The 14375-nt window shown below is 43.3% G+C and overlaps 2 protein-coding genes across 4 annotated transcripts in view; one reads left to right on the forward strand and one right to left on the reverse strand.

Moving 5' to 3' along the window:
- Positions 1–8946, reverse strand: part of atp6v1c1a (ATPase H+ transporting V1 subunit C1a) — a 423473-nt gene extending 414527 nt beyond the window's left edge. The window contains exon 1 of the mRNA XM_085802926.1: positions 8933–8946. The gene's annotated coding sequence lies outside the window, so the exon portion shown is untranslated. The remainder of the gene's footprint in view (positions 1–8932) is intronic.
- vps13b (vacuolar protein sorting 13 homolog B) overlaps positions 1–14375 on the forward strand; it is a 349921-nt gene that overhangs the window by 125076 nt on the left and 210470 nt on the right. For all 3 annotated transcript variants that reach the window (XM_085802924.1, XM_085802922.1, XM_085802923.1), the window contains exons 20-21: positions 6671–6780; positions 10797–10929. In XM_085802924.1, coding sequence (XP_085659050.1) covers positions 6671–6780; positions 10797–10929 — 243 coding nt within the window. The remainder of the gene's footprint in view (positions 1–6670; positions 6781–10796; positions 10930–14375) is intronic.

Raw genomic sequence — 14375 nt, forward strand, 5'->3', positions numbered from 1 at the left:
CACAGTACACTGTAGCCCATGATGGATACGGTAATGATACATTAATGCAATCAGGACCAGGTCTGTTTCGTCTCATTAAGAAGGCTAGCTATCTTGCTGACAAGGGCCAGGTCACATTTGGTCGTGACTTTAAGCATTTTCCTTTGCTGTGATTTGAAGCGAGTGGGACGGAAAGAAAAGAGAGTGTATTTCTGTGGGCATATCAGAGACACAGTGTAGGGAGAGAGAGAGAGGGAGAGGAGCGGGAGAGAGATAACAGCTGGTATACTCCAAAATCGAGGGCTGCTTGGGTTTCAGCTTGGATTTCATCAGGGGCACATGCAGCAATTGTGCAGTATCTGGTCGTCTTTTCAACACCACGCGAGTTGATGTGGATTTATGAAGCCTAGGAATCAACTTGAAGGGAAGTATGTATAGCCATAGAGCTTCTTATCAACATCTGGAGCTCGACAGAGCTGCTGTTCCGCTGCTTGAGACCCCTCATCTGGCCTCACTACTGATTTAGAAGACATACTAGGGATGTGCAGAAGTCCATTTTCCCATGGTCAACTATTTAGTTTGTGGTCTGTTTTATGCAATGGGAGATATTATTGTCGGATTGGGTCCAAATTTACAAAGACTGAATTACAAAGAAGCTGCGTTGTCATCTATTACACTTCACAGGCGTTTGTTTAATTTGTGTCAGAAATTGACCTTTGTTTTGGCTCAGGCTGAAGTACGTAGATCTTAGGGCTTGTGAATTCATCCTAATCAGACATCTATCATCAAACACAACATGTGCATATTAGCATAGTGACATGCCCACCCGTACATATACAGTAGGCCTACACAGGGAGGAAGTGTTGCTACTGTTGAGTCAAACACCACCCAAGACTTGTACAGACAACAGAGCTGCAGCATGGTCAGTGTTGTTGTCTGGATTTGAACATAAGCCTGGGAAATGTGTCAAGTCCAGAACTAACAACCGTGAGTCAACAAACCCAGCAGATGGAAAAGAAGAGGCTTCAGCCCTGATGGGAATGAGGATGGATCTCTCTGCGGATGACATACTGTACAGCCATGTGCTCACTACATACGCAACCATCCATGTTGACAGGCACGCAGTCTGGACGGACATATTCATGCTGATATTTGTACACTACGTAGACTTTACTTGCATGCACAATCACCAAGCGCTTTTGTAGGAAACATCTGTGTACCTGCTTTTTTCATGCAATCAGCAACAGAGCAATGCATAAAACCACGCAAACACAGGCCAGGAGCTTCACTCATTGTTCACGTCAAGCTTCAAATGGGAAGAAAATGTGATCTTAGTGACTTTGACTGTTGTGGCATGATCGTTGACGTCAGCCGGCCGGGTTGAGTGTTTCTGAAGCTGATGATCCCACAATCATCTTCAGAGTTGTGCTCAGAGTTTGGCTCATCCAGCGTGCCAATGTTCTGCGGATGAAAACACCTTTGTTTTTGAGAAGCGGATCAGAGGAGAATGGCTTAAATCCCCCCACAATTAACCATCTTCTAACGGCTTTACTTCCAGCATCATGATTCTGCATCATATCACAAAGGAAAAGCCTCCGTCAACATGATAATAAGTTCAGTGAACTTCAGTGGCCTCCCCAGTCAGTCACCAGATCTGAGTCCAACAGAAAACCTTTGGGATGTGGTAGAGTGGGAGATTGGCAGCATGAATGTGCAGCTGAGAAATCTGCAGAAATGATGTGATGCAATCATGTCAACATGGAGCAGAGTCTCAAAGGAATGTTTCCAACATCTTGTGGGATCCGTGCCACAAAGAACCGGGGCTGTTTTGAAAGCAAAAAAAAAGGGAGGAAATACCCAGTATTAGTGCAGTGTTCTTGATAAAGTGCTTAGTGAGTGTACGTACACAGTTTTGAATGATGTAGTGGATGTACATGGAGCTCTCTCTCAGACATACATTTAATTTAATTTAGACACATGCATGCGAACCGTGCTTATCCAGGCCGGGGTGTATGTGATGTATCCGGTTCACAGCTCTTTGCATGTAAAGTATGGAGAGTGAGTGTATTTGTCCCCATAAATCACACAGACACTTGGCCTACTCCCTTATCATGTAGATTAGGAAAATACATTAAAGAATATGTTTCTCATCATCCACTGTTTTATATATTTTATCTGTGTAAATACTGTGTCTCTGTCCGTCTTTCTGAATGTGAGTCTGTATTGAACAATTTTTTCTGCGGTTACTCTGCTTCTGTCACTCCATCTTTTATCTGTTTGTATTTTACTGACTCCCTAGCTGGCTGAATCACTCTCCAGCTCCCCTCCTGCTTTTTTTTTTATTTATTTTTTATTTATTTACTATTACTGTACCCACAGCCGTAGTCAACCTTTATGAGGTGGGTCTAGACTGTCATCTGCAGGCTACCACAGTTGGGCTATGTTGAAAGACACACACATACACGCACATACTGTACTGTACACAAACTTACACACACTTATGCATATACTATATACTCAAAGTATAGTCAGTTAAAAACACACACACATACATCCACAGACACACATATATGCTGACTTCCTATGCAGAGAGCTGCATGGGCCAGCGTCTGTTTCCAGTCAAACCTGCTTGTGTCCTTCCTGAGCCTCGGGGCTCCTGTGTTGCGGCTTTGCCCCCAGGCTCAAGCCAAAGGGGGATGAGGGGGAGTAGGAACAGTAGTACACTGAATATGTGTCAGAGAGAGAGGTATGTGTCTGAGGAGGTCTATAGCATTGTAAATTGTGAGTCTGTTCACTGTCATACACGAGTACTGGATGCAAACAGAAATGTATATAAAGAAGCGTGTAAATACTCTATCATACATTACACACACACACACACACACACACACACACACACACTGACACATAACATATACTGCACACACTGTTCCTTGCACCCACCCACACACAGCTGAGTCCCTTTTCAGTGGTGTCATCAGATCCAGCTCACTCACTCACACACACACACACACACATAGACAGACACACACAGGCAGATTTACAGACACTCACACACCGACACACACACCAGTAGAACACCTGTCGGGCTGCGTGGCTCGCTCCAGGACACCTTTGAGTCATGAGCTCATCGGAAAAGCAATTAAAGGCAGCGTAGGCCCCGCACGCTGGCGTAATGTTTTGTTTTGCTACTTGGCTTCGAAATTAACCAAACCTGTCAGAAGTCATCTGGCTGACGCGGGCTGGGCTATATTTATTTATTTTCTGTTGGAGAAGCTGGACGCAGGGTCCCAGCACTGCCTCACGTCCAACAATGAAGTGATTCTGCGGGGGCGATTAGCTGGCTAGGACATGATTCCCCCTCCCCCCAACCCCCCCCTGCCCCCCCTCCTCTGTCTATCTGGGGGGTGGATGGATGGTGAGCACCTCCCACCTCTCTTTGCCTGTCTGTTACTCTGACGGTGGGGTCACGGCCCTGTTGTTGAAAGGTTGCGCCCTCTCTAACCCCAATCAGGGCTTTGGTCTCCACTGTGGGACTTGATTTTGAACTTGCACTGACCTAACCACTCCCAGTTTATTGAATTTCATGCTCGCAGTCACTGAACAAAAGCAGATTTTTTTTTGCATTCAAAAATTTCAATGTATAAACCATGTAACCTGATAAAAAAAGACAATACAAAGACAGAAAGATGTGTGGCAGATAGATTATTGGGGGCCGAAGAAACTGGTAGACAGGTTAGATGCCTCCTTCTCTCCGTCTGGTCTGATGCTGTAGTGCAGCCTGAGGGCAGATGTCAGACAGCCGTAAAACAACACCAGCAGCCCGTATGCCTTCTTTTTACTCTACTGGTTTCCACTGAAGAAAAAATAACACCTTTGGCATTAATAGGTCCACTCTGGCTGAGTCAAGGTAAGTGTGTCTTCACAGATGCCTGCACGTACATTCTGCGGTTGTGTATATTTTCAGAGTCTAGGCCACTGAGCAGTTTTCTGATGTTTTCTTGAGGAATCATTTAGGAAGTAAGAAAAACACCTTTGTTATCATTGTCATCACTTTCTGTAATTACCCATACGCCGTCCTGTTAGAGCAGAGAAAAACAACAGTTAACCTGCCGCTGAGGTCGCCCTCGAAGCATGCCAGGGCCGTTTCATGGTGCTGCATGCTTCAAAGGAGGTGTCACTCTTGGCAGTTATGTCAACACAGTGATGAAACAAGAACACACAGTGTGGATGGTAAAGCCTCGGTCTTCAAAAGCCTTCGAAGCCAGGTCAACACATATTTTGTTTCTGTGTCACTGTCAAACTGGCAGAGAGCTGGAGGAAAGGTTGTTTGCTCTGTTAATCTCAAAGAGAGAGCTTTCTGAGTGCTGTTGTGAGGAATCAACATGGTCACGGCCAGACAGACACAAAACACACAGCCCCAACAAGAAGACAGACAGCAGCTGGTGCGTTGCCAATTACTTCAGCTTACTTAGTTATTTAAGAAGCTACTTACTTTAGTTTGTTGTTTGTGTTCAGGATTTCTTTCTGTACCAGCTTTGGCACCGTATACATATGATACTTCCTCTGCATTATGGATTTGTTCCTCCACGTCACGTCATGTTATTCCCTTTTTTAAGAAGTTGAACTCTTTTCTTTATTTGCTCATTAATCTCTGTAATAATTGTTTAATAAACAAACCATCTACTAAGTTACGTGATTTATTGCGCGGTGACTCACTTCTGCAGAATGTGGGTGGATTTTTTTTTTCTCAGTGGATCCCACTGACCACAATTTAGGGTCAGTTTATTGAACACATCTTCACTACATCTTCACTACTACTCAAAGCCCTCATCTGAGACTTTCTGGGTCCTATACGGCTCATGCTGTTCTGGGCTATGATGAAACCACTTGAAGTCAGGCCCCAGCACTACAGCCACAGCCAAAGCCTATTAAGCAGCCACATTGTGGTAGAAGAGTTCAAGCCACAGGGCTGAGGTTATGATTCCTTGTCGGGGAGGGAAAAGGGAGAGAGGTGGATGTAGAATAAGTGCAAGGCTGTTGTTAGGGAGACGAGGCAGTTCGTAGGAGTTAGATGGATAGAGAAAGAAGTGAAGCGAGAGGAGAATGGAAGCGATGGAAAGTAAAGAAAGTTAGAAAGATAGATGAAGCAACGGAGGAAGAACTGTGAGTCAGTTTGACCTGATCCAATGAGAAAAGTTTCCCCAGAGAAAGTATTTTGTAGCCGTAATAAACCATGGCTCAGGATTAAAGTGCAACCAGTTGAATAATGAGCAGACACCGGCACCGATGCATACGTACACTATATAATGTCACTACAGACTTCACACCTTTAATACGCACACATATTTTACAGCACTGACACACAGACTCAGTTCTGGTTGCCCATGCTTTCAATCATGCACATTTTCAGCAAACACACACACACACACACACAAGCTCACAGGCCACAAATCACCGAACATTGTAAAAAAAAGTGGAGCAAATTGGAGCTGTTTTATTTGCATTGTTCACAGGGAATAATAGAGGAGGGGAGTGATTCCTGCCAAGCCAGAGAGAGAGAGAGAGAGAGCTGGTGTAACAAAAATGTGTACATGTGTCTCTGTAAGTGCAGTGCTTCGCGGGAGAATTTATAATTGTGCTTTGTCCATGCTTGAGAGACACTTATACGTGAGGCAAAGCAACGAGCGATCAAGCTTTTGTCGGAGGTGAAATGCACACAGACGTTTACACATTCACACTTTCGTACACACATATACACACACACATACACACACGGCTTTGCCTCGGGGCCTGAAACAGAAGACTGGGTTCTTGTCCAAAGCTCCATTAAACTGCTGAAAGTCCTTCTAGAGCTGAAACATCCTCCTATCGTCATGCTGGGACATTCCACGGCACGCCAAAGACCCTACACTAATCCTGCCGGCATGGGAATCATTATTGATAGGATCCTAATGCATTACCTCAGGGCCCTCTTATTGTTGGTAAAGATTATTATTTAAGAGTAAACCAAAACCCAGAGAAAGTCTTGAGTTTCATAGAAATTTATCAAAAGAAAATGTTATTCTTGGCTTAGTGTGATACCACTTTGAACAGAGCAGTTGAAACAAACAGCGCTCCTTGCTGCACTCCAACAAGCCGGCGTGATACCCACGAGCGGGTCATTAGGACGCAGTGTAAACTCTGCAGGAGTGGAGGAAAACCTGACACTCAGTCTGAGCACACATTTGCCCCTAAGTCACTTTTGCTCATTGGTTATTACCTTACATTGATTCCAGTGATCCATATAGATGCCCTTCCTACTTCAGAGCCGTAATTGCAGCAGGAGCATCGGAAAGTTTTTTTTTTGTGTGTGTGTGTGTGTGTGTGTGTGTGTGTCGTCTCTGCAAGTTCACATAGTTTCCACCTCAGTCAGTAATTCTGTGCATCTCTTCTTGATCTGGATCGTATTGAATCAGTTGTGTTGATCAAACAATTGGACTGTGTTTGTGAACAGTAATTTTGATTTTGTTAAGGCAGGACAGCTGCACAGTATATCCCTCGCTAATAGTTTTTTTTATTTTTTTTGGAAGAACTGCATGCTCGTCCATCGTGGCTTTGATTTTCTTCTTCTGATGTCTTCAGAGTTGCACAATTAAATCTTTGATTTGTCTCTTTCTCTCTCTCTCTCTTTCTGTATGTGGTTGTCCAGGTGCAGTGCTGCTGGTCAGCGTCCAGGGCATCGCTGTCAACATGGATCCTGTCTTCTGCACATGGCTGCTCTATCAACCTCACAGAGTTAGCAGCAGGCAACAGCAACAGGTACATGACTCATGACCCACTCATTTTCTCCTCCTCTTCCTCCCTGGTTCTTCATGTGACCGTTGATGGCAGCATTTTTTTGAGGTTGGGTGGCTGTCGGCTTTTTCTTTCTCTATCATTCTCCTTGTAACAGCTGCTATAGTAGCAACCTTGCTACTGACTGACTGACTTTAATTGCACTTAACTGAACATGTATCAACCGGCCCTGAAATTAAAGGGGAGTGGCAGTTTTTTTACAATCTGGACCTTATTTCTAGCATAAAATACGATCATTTACTCACCCAGATAACTTTGGTGTCATCACAAGTCGTTCAGACGAAATTAGCTCCAGCCAAGAGGACGCGTATATCCATATAATGTGAGTACACGGGGCAAGGCCATGCAGCCTCTAAATAACACATTATCTGCAGAGAAACTCGTTCATTTCACCAATATTTTGTTATGATACACTAGTGCTATTCCCCTCTGAGTCCGGGGTTAGCTGTTATCAACATCCGGGGTCTGTAGGTTGACCTAGTAACCTCTGACCTGGATGATAACTCAGAGGGGACTAGCACTATAGCGTATCATAACAAAATATTGGTGAAATGAACAAGTATGGCGGCAGATAATGTGTTATTTAGAGGCTGCATTGCGCTGTACTCGCATTATACGGATATACACGATTCTCAGCTGGATCTAGTTTCATCGGAACGACTTGTAATGACACCAAAGTTATCTGGGTGAGTAAATGATCATATTTTATGCTAGAAATAAGGTCCAGATTGTAAAAAATGGCAATTCCCCTTTAAATAAGTGAGTAAATAAAAAATAAAAAAAGCTTATTTAAAAAAAAATCTTTTTTCCTGTCGTATTGGGAGAATGGGAGACCCCCCCCCTCCTCTCCCAAGGCAATGTCAGAGGAAGCACTGGAGTCTGCAGCTCATGTAAATGTCTGTAATTCGGCCTCCCTCCCTCTTTCCCAGCTACCTTTTTCCATGTGCTTTGCTCCCTGTCTTCCATCCAGTCTCTCTCTATTTATTTGACAGGGGTCATGGTGATGGTTATGGACACTGAATGCTCTGTGCCCACACTACACACACTCCATCACACACACACACACGCACCCACAGCAGATATGCTCAGCCTGATTGCCTTGGATATAGCACAGGTTCACCCCATAAAGGCACGTAAATATATATTGTACTTGAAAGTATCATATTGTAATACTTTTATTGTGTGTGTGTGTGTGTGTGTTTTTTTTCACGGAGTTGCTCTGTTTTATGGCTCCTGCAGTTTGGAAGGGCTGTTGGCATGCGTGTGTGTGTGTGTGTGTGAGAGACAAAGAGAGAGGGAGTTAATTGCACCAACTCCTCACTCTGGAGGTTATTGCTGTATGGGGTTAAACACATGTTATGAGTTGAACTGCAGCCAGTGTGAAGGATACACAACATTGGCTGCTGTGTGTCTGGACATGCTGCAGCAAGTGTGTGTGCGTGTGTGTGTGTTCATGGATTTGTAAGGCCATATACCTCAGCTGCCTGTCAGGGTCTTCTCAAGGCCTTGCTGCCTGGACAAGGCTTCCAGCTGAAGGCCGTTCAACAGCCTGTGAAGGACGCTGAGTAGTTAGTGTCAGGATGGCAGGAAATGATGAAAAGCGGAACTTGGAACAGAAAACTAAACAAAGGAGGCACATTTAGAGGTATGGACAAGAGCCACATGAGATAAATGTGGTTAGAAATACAACTAGGAAAAAGGATAAACAGGAGGAAGAGAAGCAAAGAGAAAAATATCAAACTGAGTATAGGTAGATATAGAAAGATGTGAGAATGAACTAACTGGACAAATAGTGTATAGTAAGATGAGGGGGCAACAGAAAGTACAAGACATGATTGAAGAGTTTTATTTAACAATAAATCAGAGCTACCACACCACAGCAAGCAGGAAACAGGAGAAACCAGTGACGCAGGCAGATGATCTGGGGAAGCACATAGTGAAGAGAAACGGATAGAGAGAATGAGAGAGAAAGGGGAAAAAAAGGTTGAAAACCAAACAGGCATTTGCCTTGGCTTAACCCCCCTGGGATGTGTGGTGAAGGAGTTAGCTCATATTATGTCATCCAGCAGGTATGAGCGATGATCACTGGGTAATGTACTGTACCTGCTTTTACCACCAAGTATTAAAATGTGGCCGAGCACATTATTTTTCCATGAAGTGTGCAAACTTTTTCGACCAATGTTTCTGTTACACATTAACCGTCAAATTGGTCGTATGGATTGTGTATATTGTATTTTGGTGACCTTTAAATTCTCTATAATACGAAGTCCCCAGAGTATTTTAGGCTGTTTTTCTTTTTCCAAACGTCCACTTGTTGTTAAAGCCTCCTGCTGTAGACAGTGTTTATGTGTCTCTACCTAAAAAGTATTGTGAACAATTCTCAGATACTCAACAGACCTTAACCTGATTATGATACGATCAAGTCAAACCTGCCTTTGGGGCAGCTAACCTATTGGCCTTATGCTATTTTATATTCACCCTATGTTAAGTTGCAAGAAACTAAGAGGGATTTGGCCTCATACCTCAGTCGGTAGCTTCAAATACTAATGTAATTTGGGGGCCCATTTTTAATGTTACCACAACCGGCATTTGGGTCCTGACCCAGTCATTGAAAAACAACTGCATCAGTACGTGTGTGTGTGTGTGTGTGTGTGTGTGTGTGTGTGTGTGTGTGTGTGTGTGTGTGTGTGTGCGTGTGCGTGTGTGTGTGTGCGTGCGTGCGTTTGCGTGTGTGTGTTTACACAGGCTGCAGTACGTGGTTGGCCTGTGGCCTTGTGCAGCTGCATCATAGCCTAGTGGTGCTGCTGGCTGATGCTAATGGGGTTTCCTTATTTCAGACCAATCTTCCAGTCTTCTGTCTTTCAGCAATCTGTGTGTTTGTGTGTGTTTGTGTGTGTGTGTGTGTGCGGGAGTGTGTGTGTGCGTGTGTGCGTGTGCCTGCCAGCAGCATGGGAGACTGCTCAAAAAAACAGGGAGCTGTCACTAGTCCTTGTTGGTCTTGGATGCCTCTGTTGTGTTCCACAGCATTTTTCTTTCCTCTTTCTCTCTCCTGCTGCCTCCCTCACTGTCTTTCTTGCACTGTGTTATTGATAGGCCGATTAATGATGGTTCTTTTTTTCATAATCGCATCGGCCAATTTAACAAAAAGTGTACACAGGCCTTATAGACAGGGATTGTAGTTAATGTAGCTGGTGGAGTGAAATAATAGGACTGAAACTCTGAGCTTTGAAAGCTCAAAGTAGTTAATTACTGCTGCTCTTAAACAGCATTTAGAGTGTTTACTGTCTGTATAATTACATTTACTGCCATCTTTGAATGAGACAATACAAACAGAAATAGTTTGGTATTGTAAACAGTAACATTAGCTTCATGATTTGTGAGACTTGGTGTTCAGTGAGGTTGGGACCATTTATGAGAAGAAAAGGAACCGAGTCAGGCTCAGTGGGGAAAATGCAGAGAAACGTTGTTTCCTACTTTACAACTTGCAGCTCATAAACTGTGACTACTGAGTAACTTTGTTTAACGGGGACTGTAACCAAAACAAAGAGACGCTGCTACTCTGCACAACACTGATTCTTTTTGTTTTTGTTTATGTACGTTAGCAATTCTTTGTTCTCCCACTCATGAGCACTGACACTTAATTATTTTTTTATTTCAAATTATTTTACAAGACATTTATGGTCATATTTCTCATTTCAAATACATAAGTGCACAGAAGACAGTGTTTAATAACTGTTATTAAATACTCATCTATTATCAAAAAACAAACAATACTGGCTTCATAAGTCGGCCATCATGGCTAAACTAACACAGCAACAATGATGTTAAAAAACATAACACTCTTACACCTTCTAACATACTCCTTTTATTTTTTTTTCAAAGACTAAATAAAACCATTTATTGGAAATACATTCATGCGATTTGTTGTTTACCTTCCTATGACCTCACAGGTGTTATGTCATGCTGTGATGTCATTGCAGAATCCCGGTCCAGCCTCATTGGCCAAGAGGAGAGAGGACGAGGCGTCAGTCGGGAGCACACCGCTGGCCAAACAGCCCTCCAACCAGGCCTCAGACTATGCCAGCAGCCCAGTCAAAACCAAAACAGTCACAGGTAGGTTTGCCAGCCCCACACACTGCTCCACAGATATAATATTTAAGATCTCACTGTGACTTTGCACATCATATGATACCATAACATTAAATCTGCACAGCGGAGGATTTACACACATAAAGGGAATAGGTTTGGCTCGGTGTTTTGTATAAAGATTAATATTCAGATGAAAAGCGCAGTGACATTTACTTCTCCCCCGACGTTTGCAATTACTGCCACTGTTTGTGTGTTTAATGATGCAGTCTTTCAGTAGTGGAATAACAACAGTATTTTAACCTTGTTTCTATGCAATCGTGCCACGTTACTTTTTTGCTGTTACATAACACAACGACGACAACTCGTTGACAACCGAGTGAACCCGTTTCTCAGAGGACACCACCACACATCCAGGCATGTGCCTCTCTGTGTTTCCTCCTCTGGTTGTACTACTTACGGCTCTGTGGGCTCTGGATGCCCAGAATCAATGAGTGACTTGGCTGCGTGAAGCTTCCTCTACGGCCAGTTTTCCACTCAACACCAACCCATCATAATGTTCTGTCCACACACACACATGTGCAAATCCAATAACACACATTTACACATATGCAAGCATACTATATTCACAGGCAGGTCTCTACAGGTACGTTTCTGCACATGTGACCTGTGGACACTCACGCAGTCACGCAGCGCTGCTGTGGACTTTCCTTTCCTTTAGAGCCACTCCAGAATTTTCCAAGTGGATGCCATCTCTAAGTAGGAAACTCTGAACACGTTTGATGGAGATGGACAAACAAGAGCAGCAGAGGAGGAGTGCAGGACGGAGACGAGGGAGGACAGAGTAGATTTAGTTTGAGTTTAGTGTGAAGGATGTGATCGTTTGTTTTAGTGTCAGAAACGCAGAGTGAGGCCCAGCAGCAGGTTCCCCTTGATTGCAGCACGACAGGTCAGCTCCGTATTCTCACACTCATTCATCAAGTGTACAAATGTAGTGCAAAAAGCCCTTGTAATGGTATTTTCATTAGAGTGAGGTATCTGTTTAGTGGACCTCGGGGATGTTATATTGCATCGACACACACACATACACACACACACACTTACTGTACAGCCTACATGTACTCTTACACTCGTACCTGGGTGGATGGCTGGAGCAGTCGCTGTGTTTAGGAGCTGTCCATGACACAGCCCAGAGCCTCCTCGCTCACTGCAGAAATGGTTTTCATTTAATTCTTGTGGTTATTTATAAACCTAATAGGCCACCTCTCATGTTCCTCTATAGATATTTTAATGAATGCGATCCAGTGGAATGTCTTGGCTTGCGTCTTTTAACTGAATTAGTCACACAGTTTAAAAAATGAATAAATAAATACATTAAAAGGCCTTTCCCAGTCTCTGTTGTTTGACTCTCCGAGTGTTTAGGCTCCAGGTCCTCTAAACACTTTAACGGTTGAAACGTTCTCTGCCAAAGCATCGCAGTGACGAGTCGGGGGAAATAAGCAAGTAGTTGTTTGTCTTTTTTTTCTCTCTCTCTCTTTTTTAAGTTCCTGGGAAATGTGTTCCCAACAGGAGTGATAATTCCCTGTTTTGGGTGAAGTCATCCTGTAGCTGTAAATAACATTGCATGTGTATGACGTTCCCCCATGTCAAGTGTTTTGATAGGAAAAATGCTCCTTTGACATTTCAGAGTCTAAAAAAAGGCCATTAGAGTTCTTTCCTCGCTCGCTTTAAAAGCTCACAGCTGAAAGGTCACGCCGCCTTTTCCTCCTGGTTTTCCCTCTGTTCCTTGTTTCATCCAATATGCACTAATGGCTTTTCCATACCACAGCATCTTTGCTTACTCACATCTCAGCAGTATATTCTCTCATTAGAGGTTGTCAGTAAATAGTCACCTTGGCTACGGCGCTGCACACAAAGCTGCATCAGGCTGCGGCTTGTCAGCAACACTAAACACTGATTATCAACGTGCATGGCCTCCTGTCCGCCAGCTGTCCATCTCTCTCTGACTGCTTGTCCATCCTGTTTGTGAAGCTGTTTTTCTGTCTGGCTAGCTTTGTGTTTGTCTTTCTGTTAAGATTTTCTTTTTTTTTTCTTGCGGCCTTTTTTCTTTCTTAGTCATGCTTGTTTGCATATTTGTCATTCTGTCTCGCTCTGTCTCTCCCACACAGATGTTTGTAAATGAAGGTATGCTAGATAAGTGAGAAGTGGACAGCACATCTGGCCTGAGAGCGTTTAGTGTTTGAAATATTTGTATAGGGCATCTTATTGTTAAGCTGCATTAGTCAGTGAGAAACATACACTGAGTCGGACTCAAGCTCTTTCTTATCCAAATATTTCTCTTTGAAGTGAAAACAAGACGTTGGTCACCGGGCGCTGGTACAGTATTTTGTTCAAATCCAGCCCTTTAGCACTTCCACTCTTCCAGCTCTCCGCACTGGAATGGAGCTTGTACGTAAATGAATAGCATCTTCTCTGGAAATTACTGCAGTCAGTGTTACAGGAGTAGATGTAATGAAACGTTACAAATTGTTTCCGTGAGCAATCAGAATAAGAAAAGGCATTTAGCCCTTGTGGTTTTAATTATGCTGAAACAATAAGCCTCCCTGCCGTCACAGGATCTTGATAAACTGCAGCTCAACACTATCGAGAAGCTTTCAGTGCAGTGCAGCAGGTACTCTGTTCCCTCATCCCACATCCTTGTTACATAATAATGTGTTCCTGTTCCTGTAATTAACTATTTTGTTTCTCTGTATGAAAGAGACAATTTCATGTCATGAGCCATGAAAGAAAAACAGGAACTCCACGTCTTCCAGGTCTGTTGGATCGTGGTGATACTTGATACGCTGAGATTCATACATTTGAAATTCTGTTCCACCTCATTTCTCTTAATAATCCATTGTTCCTGTGATTAATAGGGGGATGATAAATGTAATGTTAAATCTTCATATTCCCCAGGGTGGGCTGACCACAGTAAGGTACACATTTAACACGCAGATACTTGATAGGTAGACTAATTTATCCTGATAGGAACACAATGGATGCTTTGGGTAATAGTTGTGTAATGCTGAATTTTTTTTTTTTTTTTTTCTTAGGAAAGTTGTGTTTCCTGCGGCCATTCAGGTAAAAATCCACCCAAAAAACAAATTTCACATATGTTCACCCTGTGAGTGTGAAACTTCAGAACCATGGTTTTGCCATGGTTCAAGGTCATGGGAATAACATATGCGGGTATGTGTTGTTAGGGTGGATTTTTTCCTTGTAAAGCTTTCCCCCAGTCATTTCATGAGAAGAGCTGTTGACATCTAACATGTTATGATTAGAATTAGGCTCTCTAAAGATGATTTATTAATTGCTTTACCATGTGTGGCGCACACTGTGAATAAGGACCTGGATGTTTAAACAGGAGGGAGATGATGGGAGCTCTCTCTGGTCTCGCTGTTAGGCTAGAAGAAAAACACTGAGCAGGATTGGTT

The sequence above is a fragment of the Trachurus japonicus genome, chromosome 16 (assembly GCF_045865225.1).
Source record: "Trachurus japonicus isolate A0001 chromosome 16, Traja_1.0".
NCBI classification, from domain to species: Eukaryota; Metazoa; Chordata; class Actinopteri; order Carangiformes; family Carangidae; genus Trachurus; species Trachurus japonicus.